Genomic DNA, 18,437 nt, shown 5'->3' on the forward strand with positions numbered 1-18,437 from the left:
CATATTGATATGTAGTACAGATATAAAACATATGAATCACACACTGTATGTCAATATGTTGTGTCAAATTACATACACAACAGATGAAAAACATGTAAAACATATGACTCACAGAGATGTTGTGTTTCTATTGAACAAAAAACATATGAATCACACATTGCATGTCAATATGTTGTCTCAAGTTACATATACAACATATGAAAACATGTATACCAGACACTACATACAAATATTTAGTGATTCCATTTAAAACATGTAAAACAAACACTACATACAGAGATGTAGTGATTCTATTGAGCATATGTAGTATATTAGTTGAACATCACTACATATCTACAGTTTTTCATCAGCATTACATATTGATATGTATTGCATGTCAATATGAAATTCAACAACAGTTTTCTAAGTATTGCATGTCAATATGAAGTACAAAATTAGGCTTTACTTTCTTCTGATTTTTGCTTACCTTCTACCTGAGGAACATTTGTTCGTGACGGAGTACCAATTTTACTCATACTCCTTGTTGTCGGAGATTTAGCCGCAGGGGAGGATTGTGTTGGTGAATCATCAACATTTTTTCTTCTTCTTTTTACCTGGGTTTCTTCTACAATTTCTTCTGTAATTGTCCGCTTGATAGTTCTAACCATTTTTTCTCTTTAATTGAATGAATAAAAATTAGGTTAGGAACTGATGATTATGTAATTGATTAGGTCAGGAACTGATGATTTATGTAATTGATTAGGTCAGGAACTGATGATTTTTCTGTAATTAATGATTTCCGAAATCGTTTTTCAGATGAAGGAGTTGCAGTCGGTTTTTTCTTCAAGGCAGAAGAAGAAGAAGTGGGAGGAGACAGTTTTAACCCACACATGAATGTTGAGGGTAGGCTAGTAATTTTCTAGGATTTTAAACCTTTTTGGACTAGCGGATAATTGTTCTATCCCGCTGGACTAGACACTACTCCCGGGTCGGATCTTTGGACCAAACAGGAAATTTCTCTTCTCATATAAAATCAAGAAAATTAAATCGGGGCTTTAAAGTGAGCTGGTCAATGTCATTTATACAGCCTATACTACTCGATATTCTCAAGTGGACTCTTGCCTGGCTTTCGCCAGCAGCATCATTCTCAACCTGATCAACATGTACCCGACTCTTCTTCCTTCTCAACTTAACATCATACGTATCTTTTTTCTAGCACACTACTCCAGACTCTTTTAGTGATCTCTTTCGGTCAGCAGTATCTTCATCATCGTCCTCATTTCCAATATCATCATCATCTTCAAGAGAACCATCAAGACCAGAATCTTCCATGTCATCTTCTATTTCAAGTTCGTCATCTTCCATTTCAAGTTCATCATCTTCCATTTCAACATATTCTACTAATGGTTCCCCATCCTCCTCTTTTTCATCAAGAATATCGTTGAAATCTTCTTCTGGGTAAATTGTAGAGTCCAGCTTTAAGACATTATCCTACACTGCTGTATCAGGGTGAGTTTGTTTCGTATTTGCAGACTCACGTCAGAACTAAAAATGAAGATATACGAGAATACATACAAAGCCTAGAATGGTTGGTGCGGTACGTGAGTTAGCTACCACAATGCATCCAAAGCCTAGAATAATTGGTGAAGTACGTGTGTTTCATACAGTCACTAGTGATTCATACAAAATATAAAGCATACACACGGCAAACTAATGATCATAATCCCGTAACATTTTCCTTCTACTAGTTTTTCTTCTTCTTGTTGTGATCGTTACATTTGTTTCTTAATATCGATGGGAGAGGACTTTAACTAGGTCTTCCATTATCAATTTTGTAGAGGATAATAATGTATTAATGCGGTAGATTCATTTCCATTATATAAGATACAACTAGACAAGTATGTTTTGAGTGGCTATCTAATAAACCATCAAATGTAAAACGAGAAGCTTAGTATGCTCCAGGTTAAAGTTCGTATATAGTGAATCCTGATTTCAAAACTGAGTTCAACAAAAGCTCTCTCCAAGTTAAGATAATTGGAAATGACCGTCAACATACAGCAAGTATTCCTAGTATATTTAACATCCAAAAACAAGTTTTCAATTAAACATGAAAAGTGAAAGAATTGACTAGAGTACATAATGTTATGAAATGTGAATGGACAGAACCACAGAGTTTGTTGGTATATCTCCAAAGGTTTTTTGACTGACGTATGTTATGCTGAAGGGATATCCTTACAATCTAGTCTAGTCATATATAAAAAGGAGAACACAAGTTCACCACCGAGTACATCCCGTCCTAAACCTTGATACAAACTAGTGTCGCTAATCTTAAGCTACGGGGAAAAAAATTGATTCAGATACCGACTAAATGAGAAAATATAATTAAGGCAGAAACATAAAAGTACTGCAGTACATATATAAATTTAAAACAACGAAATTGTGAGTTTGCAAAAATGAGCAGTATATACTTACAGGGTCAAGAATATTGGGTTATCTCCATATTCAGAAGTTATGGGAAACACGCTGCAGTACTGTAGCCACATGAAGTTATGAGAAACATGCTGCAGTTACTATAGCCACATGCATTTACCAATTTTGACATCCATCTTTCTTTTTCCAAAAGTCAGATGTTCAATTACATGCGTGCACTATGAACACATAAGACCCTTGTTGCATCTCTTCCTTCAAAACCCGGTCAGGTCTCTTAGACAGAACAGCATACATGGAGCTCAAATGTTCAGTTGGGGTGTTCAGGTACCTGGCTTCTACAAGCCAAGATTTTCTGCAAGTTAAGTAGAAACAACAGATTCACCGGATTGATTAACCACTGGAATAACATTAGCTTCAACAATAAAGGTCGATCTCTGCATAGGCTCATCACATAATGGTCCAGCTCTAGTAGCAAGCTGAAACCCAGATAAAACACTGCTCTTGAGACTCTCTTCCTCCATAAAGAGGGAACTGCTTGTTTCTACAGATTTTAGATTTTTCTAAAGCCACATCTTCATCACTAGTCTTTTCATCGGCAAAACTTAATCTTTGAGATGTAAGAGGAGAACCTCGAGTTAGAACTGAATGGTGATCATTCTCTTCTTTGGCTTTTGGAACAAGAAGAATATTAGGACCAACGTGCCTAGGTCAAAGAGCCCAGATTCTCCACATAAACTGAAGCCACACATTTCTACATTTTTCAGCATTATCCTTGCCGAGTTTTTCACTCGCAGCATGATCCTGCACAACATCCCTCATCCGTTTTTGAAGTGTTACTGGACTATCATCTAAAACTGAATTCTCTTCTTTATGCATCGCCAACAGTTTGTTGTTTAGATAGAGCTTTCATCAAGCAACTTTGTAATTACCAGAGGAAGCTTCACAACCTACACCCGAAAAACACATCGACCATTGGGAGTTGTTTCTCAACACAAACTAAGCCACCAGTTGAGACCTTCAGTTTATCTAGGAAATTGGATCCATTTCCTTCAAGGGTCTCGGAGACAGGGTTATGAGACATCAGACTAACCCTTGCAAACCTCTCTTTCAAATCCTTTATGCATCACTCGAGATGAACCCTCTCTTGCAGCTACAAGCACTTGTTCTCCTGTGCCAGAATCACTAACCTCTACAAATGAGTCTGCGCTGTTCAGAAGCCGGAAACCCTTTGTCAGCGCAAATCCCTCGGAAATAGTCAGTTCAACAGCAACTCTTAAAGTTAGGGCAACTTGGAAAACCATACTTGAAAAGCGCCAACAGATTCTAGTCCAAGAAACAGTTGCACTCTTTAAGGTTGTAGATGTTTTTTCTGCACAGCTTCATCCTCTTTACATGGATCATAATGAGCTGAAAGCACATAAATTCTCTTCCCTGCAAAATGAACCAAAGTTATGTCTCTAAAACACAATGAAATAAATACAATGTCTCTAAAACACAATGAAATAAATACATTTGCGAAACAACATCCATTTTGAGGAAAATATCAAAGGTGATTGGTTTCAAGTTAGAAAGAAAACTCACCTTAGATCATCATAGTTCTTCTTTCATTAGATTCAGCTGCTTTGGTAGATAATTCAAACACCTCCGATGCACAGATTGATGTTGTTGTTTTGCGTTGATATGGATATATATTCTTGTGATTTCTTATTTATTTCTTTTTTCCGATCTTCACAGCGACTATTTAATGCCTTTCTGATCAGTTTCTCTCCAGATCTGTCAGTAGATCTTGGAGAAGTTGTCAGATAACATTTCCTTAGATGGTAGTGATCGGTTAAACAATTGATCAGGTATATGGTAGGAATTAAAACAAGGGATCAACTGATGGAACCAAGCAAACTTTCCTGCCATAAAAACTCCATTTCCGACTCCGCCCTATACTGAGTATCCGATTCAAACCCATTTTCTTTTCTTCTCATGATTCTGTATTTGAAACGACTTTTTAGAATTAACAACGACTTTTCTTCTTCTAACAACATCAACTCCTTCCATATATTCTTCTTCTTGTTGTTTCTTCATTTCTCTGTTAGAAGAAATAGAGAGAATTTTGGGGATCTTTTAGGGCGTGGAAGAAAGAGTAAAGCAAGGAAATGAAATAAATGGCTTTCGAGAGAGGAACCAGAACATAGGAATCCCAGTATTATTTTAATCCAGAACTAGAACTGTTTCCACAGAAGTGCCACTGCCAAGGATCACCAGAGGAGCTTACTATGGCCATTTTAACCTCTTGCACTTTGGCATCCCATCAACTCCGTTAAAGAAGAAGTCAAGGGTTCGATCCCCACCGTGATAGAGATTTGTATTTAATTAGTTGTATAGAGGGGTTTGGCGGGGTTGGATCTAGGAGTGGGACGAGTCCACCTGGCTGGATTTAGGTAGGGGTCCGGGTCCAGTTTTAGTCCATCAAAAAAAAAACCTCTTGCACTTTGGGGCATGAACACTGACATTTGAAAGTGTGGGATAAAATAGTGCCAGTTTCATTTTAGATAAGAGCCGTGAGTAAATTAATTTTGATTCTGTTTCAACACACACAAGATTAAACAAATCTGGCAAAGATACTCCTAAATGGACCCCAATAATCTCAGGAGAATTGAGTACTAAGAGCCTGTACAATGCCATTAAAAGAATAGAACCAAGTAGAATTACTCAATGGGACAGAATATGGCACATGGAAGCTTCACCTAGAGCTAAGCTGTTTGCCTTTAAATGTGTTCAGAATATGCTTGCGATTAATGATAAGCTTTTTCGATACACCAACATACCTAACAGATGTGCTTTTTGTTCTCAACATGGAGAGACAATGGAGCATATCTTCTTCACATGTCTGTTCGCCAGAAGCGTTTGGTTCGCGTCAGCCAGCAGTCCTTTCCCACCAAACACTTACCTGTCTTCTGTGGTTGATTGGATTCTACAATTGCATATTAACCCTGCAGGTTGGAATAACTATCAGGGTCAATGGATGGCTAAATGTATCATTACCATCTGGTATATTTGGCTGGCTTGTTGTGATAAGGTTTTCAGGGGCATTGACACTAATCCTGGGGACATCAATACAAGAACGGAAATAGAGTGGACTGCTGAAGCAACTCTAGCAAGACATCCAAGCACAAACAGACCTTCATGTAGACATTTCATAGACCAGAATTGGGCGTGCCCACCCTTGGGAACCCAAAAAATCAACTTTGCAGGAATCTATGACGCTCATAACCAAAATGGACAAATAGCTTTGATTCTCAGAAGTTCTAATGGCTGGTGCAGGGAAGTGAAGCAGCTGCGATGCAGAGTGCAAAGTCAGCATGAGGCGGAGATGCAGGCAGCCTTGGAAGCAGCAATATGGGCAAATCAGCTGAATTCCAACGCTATCCAAATCGAAGGAAACTGCGTTGAAATCATCAAAGCAATCAAAGGAGAGGCCTGCCACATCAACTGGAGAGCAAGATCCAGACTTGCAAGCATTCACGAGAAAATTAGGAAAAACGGAGATGACACAACTTTTGCTTTTTTGACTTGTTGTAAAAAGGCCAATCAGGCTGCGGTTGCATTGGCCAATAGGACCAATTCAAATGTAATATGTAACATTGCCTTCCCTCCTCCAAGTTTTTTATTTGATGTTTTAAGTTTGGATAGCCGAAGGAACCGAGATCAGAATCAAGGTTCCGAGGTTAACGAACCTTATTTTCCAGGTTTTTAGACTTCAATATAAGTTTTTTATTATCAAAAAAAAAAAACACACATACACACAAGATTTATTTTATGAAAATTAATTTTGTTGGGGCTGTTTCAAAAAAAAAAAAGATTATCATGACCCAAATAATCCTGGCTAAATTGGGGTATACCAAATGAGACAAAATAAGGTTATTTTGAAGTAAAACACAAAACACCTTAACGACATATTTACAAAAATGGCTAATCTATCCTTCATTAATTAACACTAATAAATGTGATTAGGGTAATTAATTTAGTTAATTAATTAGTTGATTAAAATTTTGAAATTAGGTTTTATTTTAGATTGAACTCATGGATGCGGGTAGGTTTTTGAGATTTTTTTTTTTTTTTTTTGAGAATTCTACCTGTAACGGAAATGAAATCGTACTACTCAAACACTTATAAATATGGGATTGTAGAGCTGCTGGGTGATTTTATACTCAAAACTATAGAAGGAATCAACGTTTTCAGTTCTGAAAGTATGAAAAGTCGGCAAGGTCGACAAAAAAATACCCTGCCGACTATAAGACTTTTGACATACAGAGAAAGGTGTTACAAATGCATTATATGTCGGCAAGGTATTAATTTCATAACCTACCAACTAAAATATAGTCGGCAAGGTATTAATTTCATAACCTGCCGACTAAAATATAGATTTTAGTCGGCAAGATATAGGAATGGATACCTTGATGACCCTGTAACTGCTAATTTCAGAGATGAAAAGTCGGCACGGTATTCAACATTATACCATGCCGACTATATTTTAGTCGGCAAGGTCGACAAAAAAAAAATACCCTACCGACTTTTGATTAGTTTTAGTTCTTCGTTTTTTTTTTCTTTTTTTTATTTCATCATGTATAGTTAGAGTTTAGAAGAAAGATTTTAAAAAAAAAAATTAATATGTTTTAGTCGGCATGGTTATTTTAGTATGGGTAATTTGGTCTTTTAACACTTTGTAGACACCCCTTAGCACACTAGTTTGGATGAGAATAAAATGGGTACACCCCAATTAATCTGGGTGTACCCCAATTTGGCCAGGCAAATAATTCCGGTTTGATTTTGAAAAAGGGAGTGGGATAAATAACCTTCAGTAAAATAATTTTATTTCTGACACATTAAAAGCGTGTTTGGATGCACACACAGAAGTCATTCTTGACTTCTAGATGTCAAAAAGTAAGAAGTCAGTTTGGGTGTAGAATTTATAACGACTTCTAGAAGCAAAAAAAAAGAAGAAGAAGTTAACTTTCTGTAAAACAAAATAGTTTTACTTCTGACTTCTGCTTTTAACTTCAATTCTGGAGAAACAACAATACTTCTGCTTCCGGTATCCAAACGGGCTATAAATAACCTGGCTAGTTTGGGGCCTAGTATGATTATTTGGGGCCTATAAATTACTTCATCTACCTAATAGGAAATGATAAAGGGTGTCTAAATTTGCTGAAACTACCAATTTACCCTCTAAAAAATATTAATACTACCAATTTACCCTCATTAACTCTTAATAATAAAACTTAAAAACAAAATCATATTCATTTCCAATCAAACCTATAAACCGATTCTTCTCTTCTCTTCTTCTCCCTCTTTTTTTCTTTTTTCTTTTTGAAACCAAAACATCGTCGATCATGGACGATTCAAAAACGATTAATCATTTTTTCTTCTTCTATATAATGTCAAAACCAACGCGAGTGAAGCATCCTACTAAAAGGAAATTTCCTAGTGAGATTAATCCCGGAATTATTGAAGCGATTCGAAACAAAACGAAGAAAACAATTGAGGAAGTTGAAGCATATTTTATCGCACAAGAGGAGGAAATGGGTCGAATCAGTTACTTTTTTATCAACCCAATCCTATAAACTAGGTTTTAGTAACATGCTATCGCTCAGAAATCGAAAATTTTGATATCAAAATTTTCCGGGTTTACCAGAATCGGATTATGTTAATGTACTTGTTAACCGATTTCATTTAGAAACAGTTGATATTCATGTCCACCTACCCCGATTGTCCAGCATGTGTTTTCTGGTTCGAGAAATTTGAACCAGAATCGGACAATGTTGATGTCCACATATCCCGATTCTGTAACTGTAGGGATAACCGTTTTTTGTATCTTTTTTTTTGATAGAATCAGATTACATGTGTGTCCACAAAAACCGATTGTGTAGCCTTCGAATTCTTATCTTCTTAGCCCATAATCGGATTACATGAGCACTTATAAAAACCGATAGTTGATGTGTAATGCTAGAATCGGATTTTATATGTATATCGAGTAAACCGATTTTTGTAAGAAAAAATGCCCAATTTTTCTGTTCCATTTTTTTGTTAGAATCGGATTACATGAGCACTTAAATAATCCGATTGTTATGTGTTATGTTAGGAATCATATTTTAAATGTGTATCGAGTAAACCGATTGTATACCTTGAATTAAAAAATATGCATTCAATTGCATTGTTGTTTGTCGCTTATCTCCGTATTCTACAGGCCAAACAAGGGCAAGCAACAAAGGCAAGCCGAAAAGAAATATAAGAGGAAAAATGACTTTGATTCTCCTCAGAGTTTAAGACCTCGTCGAGAGGGTGGTCAGAATTTAAATGCCTCCCAACAAAGGGGCTCTGGGGAGTAAAGCCAACGTGATCCGCATCAATGACCCACCACCTCAAGCAGAGCAACCAACACAAGAAGAATATGATTCTGATACCTATTGAAGAAGAAGGTGGTGATAGAGAAGTTGTTGAAGAAGAAAGTGGTAAAGAGGGAAGTGAATGTAGAAGAAAGTGGTGGCAAGGAGATTAATGGAGAAGAAATTGGTGTCAAGGAAGTTGATGAAGAATAAATTGATGGAAAGGAAGGTGATGAAGAAGAAATTGGTGGCAAGGAAGGTGATTAAGAAGAAAGTGAGAATGAAACTGATGAAGAAGAAAGTGAGAATGAATGTGATGGAGAAGAAAGTGAGAATGAAGTTGATGGAGAGATAAGATAAGTTCAAGAACAAGTGCAAGAACAAGTCCATGGAGGAGAAGTTCAACAACAAGAAATGGGACGGTAACTTATATGGGGACATGTACACCTACAACAGTAAGTCGAAGTCCCAAGATGTGGATTATCTGAAGTTGAGACGCCAGTTGGACAACTTGACGAAGAAAGATGTTGTCTTTGACCCTTACACGAAGGATTTGGATAAAGGAAAATGAAAGATGGTTGGGTGCGCCGAGCAAAAAAGTTATTTTAGGACTTTTTTTCACCCAAGAAGATATGTAATGTACAACCCGACGAGAGTCGCAAGACAATGAAGATACATACAAAAAATCCCAAAGGAGCACAAGAAGTTTAAAATCAATGAGAAAAAAAGCGAGTCATTAGATAATGATATTGAGATTGTTCACCACCCTTTATAATCATGTGAATATTGGGAAGACAGAAGGTTCAACGGATATGGAATGGATGGTCGATCGAGAACAGATGATGAGGCAATTCCGGGTTACATGTCGTGGTACCTCAATGTTTCTCATACTCGAGTGATACGAGTAGATGAGAGGCCCCAGATAGAGGACAAAGATACATCTCTTGAATACCTGGTGCATATTTGTTAGAGCATTGCTCGGTCAAACTCACAAGCGTTTCTATTTCAAGCTTGTTTGTCAATGTTAGTGATCAAAACTATAAGTCTTGATTTCTAGTCTACTTATAGCTATGTCTCGGACTAGGATAGATTATGTAGTTAAGCTTTAGATTTCACGGCGTTCATCAATTGAAGAAGAAGAAATACTAAGGAGAGCTTGTGGAATTTCATCAACAAAAGGTATGTGGAGGCTGGAACTCATCTATCACTTGGAAAGTCTATTTCTACTCTATCTCCTATATTGAGACAAAAGTCGTATAGCTATATAGTATCGATTATACACATTTGATATTTCGAGCTGAGTTTAACTCGCTTACATATTTCTCGAAATATGTGTTGGTAAGCTTCCGCTTCAAGCAAGTTCATCTTATATTCTTGACGAAAGTAAAAAAATGATCATGTGAAAATCGCCTGGTAACATCTTACATGATTTGTGTGATACAATAATTTGATATAGACTTGGAATGTTTTGTAATGATTATTTCAGTAGCTTAAAGATTGCTTTGATGATAATAGTTCGTGAAAACAACTATTGTCATCCTCTAAGAATGTTTCAATGATTGAAATAGAGTTTAGAACACTTAACCACAATTGGGTTACAGACATAGTATGCGTACTTGCATATATGTTGATCCAAGACCGGTTTAGTAGGCATACCCGTATGTGTACTGGCGAGGTCAGGTGAAGTCCGGGAACCTTGGTATGCATACCCGTACGCATACTGGCGAACTCAGTTGAAGTCTGGGAACCATTATATGCGTACCTGTACGCATACTAATTCGACTGTTGTTTTGGATGTGTGGTAGTACGCGTAACCGTATGCGTACTGTCGGACACAGTCCAAGTCCGGCTACTTAAGTATGCGTACCCGTTTGCATACTTGAGTGGGTTAAAGTTCTAGAATCGGTTGTGACATGAACTAATAAATTTATGTAATAAGGAATGCAATCACTTGCAAACCGTGGCTATAATGTTCATGAATTGATTCGAGTGAATCAAACCGATTTTGCTTCAATTGTGTTTTCTTGTATACTTCTATAAGAATTTGGCAATTGAACAACTCTATAACTAGTTTCATTTGAGTCATTTGAACTAGTTATGATTAAGATGAATAAGGTTCATATGAAAGTGTTCATATGGCTAACTTCGGTTAACTATTGTTGAGCCAACCCAGTGTACACGTTTAGGTACGATTACCCATATGTAAATAAAGGTACATTTCATTTGTGTGTAACAAGCTAAGTTCATCTAACAGTAGAGAGATATTTCTTTGGTTTCAAGCAAACTTAGCCTTGCTCTTAGATCAGGTTTCATCTAACGGTGAATATTGATTGCTTTGTTCCAAATCTATCAAACCTTGATTTGAAGACAATTTAAGGGAGAACTCTAGAAATTGGGAAACCTAATCCCCATACCTCCCTGTGTAGTACTAGTTGCGACAAGATTCGATTCTCCTATAACCTTAGGTTTATTCCAAAACCCTGTAGGTTAAAGACTTAAAGACTTCATTGGGATTGTGAAGCCAGACCCAACTATTTTCTCTGTAGTTGCATGTTCTAATCTTACTTCTACTATCGTGATTGAGTATTATCTTTGCAAAGATTTGCTAGAGATTTATCTTCGATGGGTAAGATTAAAAGAAGTCACAAACATCTTCGTCTCATCGTTTGTGATTCCATAATATCTTGTTTCGCTTTCATACGATTAAGATTATTGTGAGGTGATTGATAATACTAGGTTGTTCTTCGGGAATATAAGTCTGGTTTATCAATTGGTTCATGTGCACCTCGATCTATCAAAAGACGGAATAAAACTCATAGGTATTTCTCTGGGAGGCAGATTTATCTATCTCAATAGACTTTTCTGTGTGAGACAGATTGGTTTATCAAGTCTTTGACTTTGGGTCGTAGCAACTCTTGGTTGTGGGTGAGATCAACTAAAGGAATCAAGTGCGTAGAATCTTGCTGGGGTTCAGAGACGTAAAGAGCGCAACTGTACCTTGATCAGTGTGAGATTGGTTAGGGCTCAACTACATTCTAGTCCAAAGTTCATTGGTAGTAGGCTAGTTTCTGTAGCGACTTAATACAATGTGGTGTTCAAAGATGGACTAGGTCCCGGGGGTTTTCTGCATTTGCGGTTTTCTCGATAATAAAATTTCTGGTGTCTGTGTTATTTCTTTTCCGCATTATATTTGTTTATATAATTAAAATATCACAGGTTGTGCATTAAGTTCGATCATTTCTTGAATCCGGACTTTGGGTTGTTGATTGAATTGATTGACACTTAGATATTGGTTTGTGATACCATCCAAGTTATTTCTCTTATTCAATCGGGCTCGTAAATTGCTATTTGTTTGATTTCGAATTGAATTGAGATATAAACTCTTTGATATACTTTTCTAAAGATTCAGTCTGACTGTCTAGTTGATTCTCTTGAAAGTATATTGGAGTTTGTCCATACAGATTGCTAAGAGAAATATTGAGTGTGGTTGTTAGACTCCCACTTTTTCCAATTGGTATTAGAGCAGGAAAACACGCTAAGACCTCATAAGTCCGTGTTTGTAGAGAACTGGTTAAGGATGATAATATCTCAGATAACGCATCACCAGTTCAGTAACATTTTTATTTGGTTCAAAGCCTAGTTTTTCCTGAGAAGTCTTTCACACCTTCTCAATTGTCTGAAATTGTGTATCACTGGGAAGCCCGCCTAGATGAGTAGTTGGATGATCTTTCAGGTGGAAGTGATTATGATGAAGGACAAGATGTTGATGAGGAAGTCTCACAATATATCAAGCTTTTTGACCAAGTCATGAAGAAGAAAGGGTCAACATCTTGCTTGACTGAGTTTCTGACTCCTCTCTGTCTAGAAAACAGGAAAATGAGAAAACTCTTTAAGGGATACGATTGTGGTTATAATCTTTTACAATCTATACTTAAAAATTGTGAAGAAGATGTACGTTCAAAGAAGTCTGAATGTGAAAATCTTCGTCGAAGTCTCTTTAAGTTGAAAGAAGAACTTGCTGAATATGAAGCAAGGATTAACTCTCAACAGAGTTGTTTCAAAGACAGAGAAAGTTTTTTTCTTTCTCGAGAAAAACAACTTGAGGCTGATTTAACTGCTGCTCTTGATAAAATTAAGATGTTGAAAGAGGATTTGAAAAAGTTCAATTCTAGTTCAAACAAATTAACCACAATGCTAGGAGCAAGTAAAAATCATCGTGATACACGAGGATTGGGCTATAAGGGAATAGATGCTCCAAATACTAGCAAAGATGTAAAAAATTTCAAGGATAATGATTCTTCTCAACCAAAGGTTTCCACTGATGGAAAAAGTGAAATACCTTCAGCGGAAGTTAAGGTCAAAAGAGCAAAGTATACCAACCTCCAAAGTCAGCACACACGGATCGAGGTAAGAACATTCCTTATGTTTTCCACTACTGCAGAAATAAAGGTCACTTGGAAAGGAGATGTCGCTTCCGTATAAGGAATAAAAAACTTATTGATGTTCTCGTTTGGGCATCACAAGAAGCTGTGAAACCAAGATCATATGTTAAGACTAATCTCCTTAATGTTACATGTTATAACTGTCCAAACTTTAGGCAAAGAAATCAGTGCTCTGATAAACTTAGATTTTCCTATAAACGTCATATGAATCCTTTTCACAATCATAATGGTTATCAAAAGGATAACTTCGTAAAGACGAAGACAAGATCCGATACTCCAAATTGGAGAAAGACTAACTTGCAAAAGAATAGTCAATCCAATTCTCTTCCGAGAATTCTAGAAGAGAGTAATGGGAAGAAAGTTTCGGTTGTTCCTAAACACACTCATAAAGAGAAGGCAGTATCCATGATGTTGGAACTTAAATAGTTCTTTGGAAATATGGATTTGGATGTAAAAGGTTCTAAAAGCGATCCCTTTCATGATAATCCAAAAGTCACATGTGGTCCACCTCAACACAACTTGATTGTGTTGTAAGTGCATCCTCACCAAGGAATTCCCTGCTATGTATACGGTGGGGGAAGCACGGGAAATTGGGGCACACAGATTATGTTCGGTAAGGCTGTAGAATTCGACTCTTCTAAAAAAGGTATGTCTATAAACTTGAGCAAGATTTGTGTTTTGACCCATGTACCTTGCTTATCGTTCATTTCTACCTAACTTGATATGCGCTTAAGGTTCGTAAATGTTTAGGTTTGAAAATCGTAGTTCGGGATGTTTGGATTTCATGGTACACATACCTCATTTAAAATCAAAATACAGGGGTTTTAGTACGCAAAACCGTTTGCATACTGCTTCAGGTCACAAAATTTCGTTTGCAAAACGGTATGCATACTGGCCTGTAGATGTCGATTTTCGGTAAACTTGTTTTGGCCGTAACTTCTTCGTCTGAACTCGGAATGACCTCATTATTTTTGCGTTCTCTTTCTCTTTGAATTAGATTCAAATGAATATGAGAATTTCTTAGTTTGTATGAGTTAAGATTGGTCCTTGTCCCGTCTCTTGTTATTGAGTGTTTTGCTCAGTTTTGTCGCACTTGTTCCATTTATCTTGGTCTTGGGCATTTGGATTCTTGGAGTACCTATCTTCTAATCTCATTTGTAGCTTTACAAGAATGTTGTTGGTGAATCACAAAGAAGGATGTTCAAGAATAGGCAATAGCACGCATTACTATGGGATTCTTGAATGTTCACAACCATCTTATGTGAACTATAGTGCATGGTCGTTAATGACTTTGTATGTTCTTCTTTGTTAAGAAAACCTTTTTATACGCCTTTGATAGCTATTCTTGGTGTAAATACATGCGAAAAAGATTGATTCTACCCTCTAAGGACAAATCATCTTGTATGTGCATTACGAGTTTGTCTTGATGTATAGGAAACTTCTTATGAGAATTTATTCTTGTGTTTTAATAAGGATAACTAGAGTTTGGAATAGCCATTATTGTGATTACACATAGATACTTCCAACGATTTTCATCTTGCAAAATTCTAAGTTATTTGGAAGATGATTTTGCAGTATTAATCTTTATTGCAAAAATTGTTAAAGGATATGTGTGTTTACGTCTGTGAACTATGATTGTCCCATATATGCTCAAAAGTTAAGTCTATCATATATCTTTATGCAAATATTGATGGAAGATAGAATTAACTTTTGATGACAAAGATTAAGTCTATTATATGTCATTACGCAAATATTGATAAAAGATAGAATGAATCTTTGAATATTCCGGAGTATTGGTCCTTCCCTGATCCACATCTTTGTGAATGTACTATGTTTCTCCATAAGTTTTCTTATGTTGAGCATGGCCAATTGTATTAATCATTTCCTTTGTGGTTAATTCAATTGAGATTTTTGGATGCAAATTCATGTTTCATGTGATTTGATTATGTCCAAAGAAATCCTTCTTTTCTTGTAAAAGTAAGGTCGCTCTTGTTGTTCTTTCGGGAATGACATTTTATGGGGAAGAGTTCATATTTGAACTTGTGCTTAATTGTCATATCTTGGTGGGGAGTGCGGTTGTGGAATATTGTAGGAGTTTTCTTGTATCTTTATAAACTCTTTGATGAATGCATTTAGTTTCGACTATATGATTGCATCTAAACAAAGTTGATATGTTATCTTTTGGTCATGAAGTATCTCTATGGAAATTTCATTAGTATCCCACTAGTTTTCGTACATTTGCCAATTTATATTTACAAAAAGGGGGAGAATTAATGTGTAGTTCACACTACAGATACATATAGTTTACGGATCATTATGTAAGGGGGAGTGGTTTTCAATTGTGAGATGAAGTATTGACTAAGGGGATTGATATATATCACCATAGTATTGTTGTCAAAGTTGTGATACAATTGAACTTTGATACTGTGTAATAATACTATGACATTATATAACAATGATTAAGAGCAACTGTTTTCTCATTGTTATTGCTACGAATCTTCAACAACTATGATGCTGTGTTGAACACGTTCAGAATCACTGGAGTACTTGGAAGTGACGAAGATTTCGATTAATATTGAAGAACCAAGGAGATCAAGCATTTGGATGAGAAACCATATGTATTGATAGTTTTGTCACTAAAATTGACAAAGGGGGAGATTGTGAGAGCACTGCTCGGTCAAACTCGCAAGCGTTGCTATCTCAAGCTTGTTTGTCAATGTTAGTGATCAAAACTATAAGTCTCGATTTCTAGTGTACTTTAGATATGTCTCGAACTAGGATAGATTATGTAGTTGAGCTTTAGACTTCACACAATTGAAGAAGAAGAACTACTAAGGAGAGCTTGTGGAACTTTATCAACAAAAGTTATGTGCAGACTGAAACTCATCTATCACTCGGAAAGTTTATTTCTACTCTATCTCCTATATTGATATAAAAGTCATATAGCTATATAGTATTCGATTATACACATTTGATATTTCGAGTTGAGTTTAACTCGCTTACATATTTCTCGAAATATGTGTTGGTAAGATTTCGCTTCAACCAAGTTCATCTTATATTCTTGACGAAAGTCAAAAAATGATCATGTGAAAATCTCCTGGTAACATCTTACATGATTTGTGTGATACAATCATTTGATGTAGACTTGGAATGTTTCGTAATGATTATTTCAATAACTTGAAGATTGCTTTGATGCTAATAGTTCGTGAAAACAACTATCGTCATCCTATAAAAATGTTTCAATGATTGAAATAGAGTTTAGAACACTTAACCACAATTGGGCTATAGACATAGTATGCATACTTGCACATATGTTGATCCAAGACCGGTTTAGTATGATACATGTATGCGTACTGGCGAGGCCAGGTGAAGTCCGGAAGCCTTGGTATGCATACTGGCGAACTCAGTTGAAGTCCGGGAACTATTGTATGCGTACCCATACGCTTACTAATTCAACTGTTGTTTTGGATGTGTGGCAGTATCCATACCCATACGCGTACTGTTGGCCACAGTCCAAGTCTGGCTTCTTAATTATGCGTACCCGTTTGCATACTTGAGTGGGTTGAAGTTCTAGAATCGGTTGTGACATGAACTAATAAATTTATGTAATAAGGAATGCAATCACTTGCAAACCGTGGCTATAATGTTCATGAATTGATTCGAGTGGATCGAACCGATTTTGCTTCAATTGTGTTCTTGTATACTTCTATAATAATATAGAAATTGAACAAATCTATAACTAGTTTCATTTGAGTCATTTGAACTATTTGTGATTAAGATGAATAAGGTTGATATGAAAGTGTTCATATGGCTAACTTCGGTTAACTATTGTTGAGCCAACCTAGTGTACACGTTTAGGTACGGTTATCCATATCTAAATGAAGGTACATTTCATTTGTGTGTAACAAGATAAGTTCATCCAACGGTGGAGAGATATTGCTTTGGTTTCAAGCAAACTTACCTTGGATCTTAGATCAGGTTTTATCTAACGGTGAATATTGATTGCTTTGTTCCAAAGCTATCAAACTTTAATTTGAAGACTATATAAGGGAGAACTTAGCAATTGGGAAACCTAATCCCCACACCTCCCTGTGTGATACTAGTTGCGACTAGAGTTGATTCTCCTTTAACCTTAGGTTTATTCCAAAACCCTGTACGTTAACGACTTGAAGACTTCATTGGGATTGTGAAGCCAGACCCAACTATTTTCTCTGTATTTGCGTGTTCTGATCTTACTTCTACTATCGTGATTGAGTATTATCTTTGCTAAGATTTTCTTGAGATTTATCTCCGATAGGTAAGATTAAAATAAGTCACAAACATCTTCGTCTCATCGTTTGTGATTTCATACGATTAATATTATTGGAGGTGATTGATAATACTAGGTTGTTCTTCGGGAATATAAGTCCAGTTTATCCATTGGTTCATGTTCATCTTGATTTATCAAAAGACGGAATAAAACTCATAGGTATTTCTATGGGAGACAGATTTATCTATCTCAATAGAATTTTCTGTGTGAGACAGATTGGTTTATCAAGTCTTCTATTTTGGTTCGTAGAAACTCTTGGTTGTGGGTGAGATCAGCTAACGGAATCAAATGCGTAGAATCCTGCTGGGGTTCAGAGACGTAAGGAGCGAACTGTACCTTGATCAGTGTGAGATTGGTTAGGGCTCAACTACATTCCGGTCCAAAGTTCATTTGTAGTAGGCTAGTGTCTGTAGCGACTTAATACAATGTGGTGTTCAAAGAAGGACTAGGTCCCGAGGTTTTTCTGCATTTTCGGTTTTCTCGTTAACAAAATTTTTGGTGTCTGTATTATTTATTTTCCGCATTATATTTGTTTATATAATTAAAATATCACATGTTGTGCGTTAAGTTCAATCAGTTATTGAATCCGGCCTTTGGGTTGTTGATTGAATTAATTTACACTTGGATATTGGTTTGTGATACCGTCCAAGTTATTTCTCTTATTCAATCGGGCTCGCAAATTGCTATTTGTTTGATTGCGAATTGAATTGAGAAATTGAGATATAAACTCTTTGATATACTTTTCTGAAGATCGAGTCTGATTGTCTATTTGATTCTCTTGAAAGTATATTGGAGTTTTTCCATACAGATTGCTAAGAGAAATATTGGGTGTGGTTGTTAGACCCCCGCTTTTCAGTATTGTTCCTCAATTACAGTTTTGTTAATTTTTTTTAGCATTAT

General features: G+C 36.2%; 1 protein-coding gene and 1 long non-coding RNA gene across 4 annotated transcripts; one reads left to right on the forward strand and one right to left on the reverse strand.

Moving 5' to 3' along the window:
• Positions 1-327: 327 nt before the first annotated feature.
• LOC113318427 lies at positions 328-4,544 on the reverse strand. 3 transcript variants are annotated; one of them, XR_003344535.1, is made up of 3 exons: positions 3,991-4,544; positions 2,452-3,840; positions 328-1,470 (listed from the first exon to the last, which is right to left on the reverse strand). It is a non-coding gene; the product is annotated as an uncharacterized LOC113318427 (long non-coding RNA). The 3 variants fall into 3 exon arrangements; XR_003344534.1 differs by having other exon boundaries at positions 328-1,478; XR_003344533.1 differs by having other exon boundaries at positions 332-1,475.
• A 590-nt stretch (positions 4,545-5,134) lies between these two features.
• On the forward strand, positions 5,135-6,157 carry LOC113315479. The gene has a single exon (XM_026563754.1). It carries the CDS (start codon positions 5,135-5,137, stop codon positions 6,155-6,157), a length of 1,023 nt encoding a protein of 340 aa, XP_026419539.1.
• The last annotated feature ends 12,280 nt before the right edge of the window (positions 6,158-18,437 follow it).

The sequence above is a fragment of the Papaver somniferum genome, chromosome 10 (assembly GCF_003573695.1).
Source record: "Papaver somniferum cultivar HN1 chromosome 10, ASM357369v1, whole genome shotgun sequence".
NCBI lineage: Eukaryota > Viridiplantae > Streptophyta > Magnoliopsida > Ranunculales > Papaveraceae > Papaver > Papaver somniferum.

Coding starts and splice junctions, on each gene's coding strand:
- LOC113315479 (XM_026563754.1), top strand. CDS start 5,135: ATGGAAGCTTCACCTAGAGCTAAGCTGTTTGCCTTTAAATGTGTTCAG.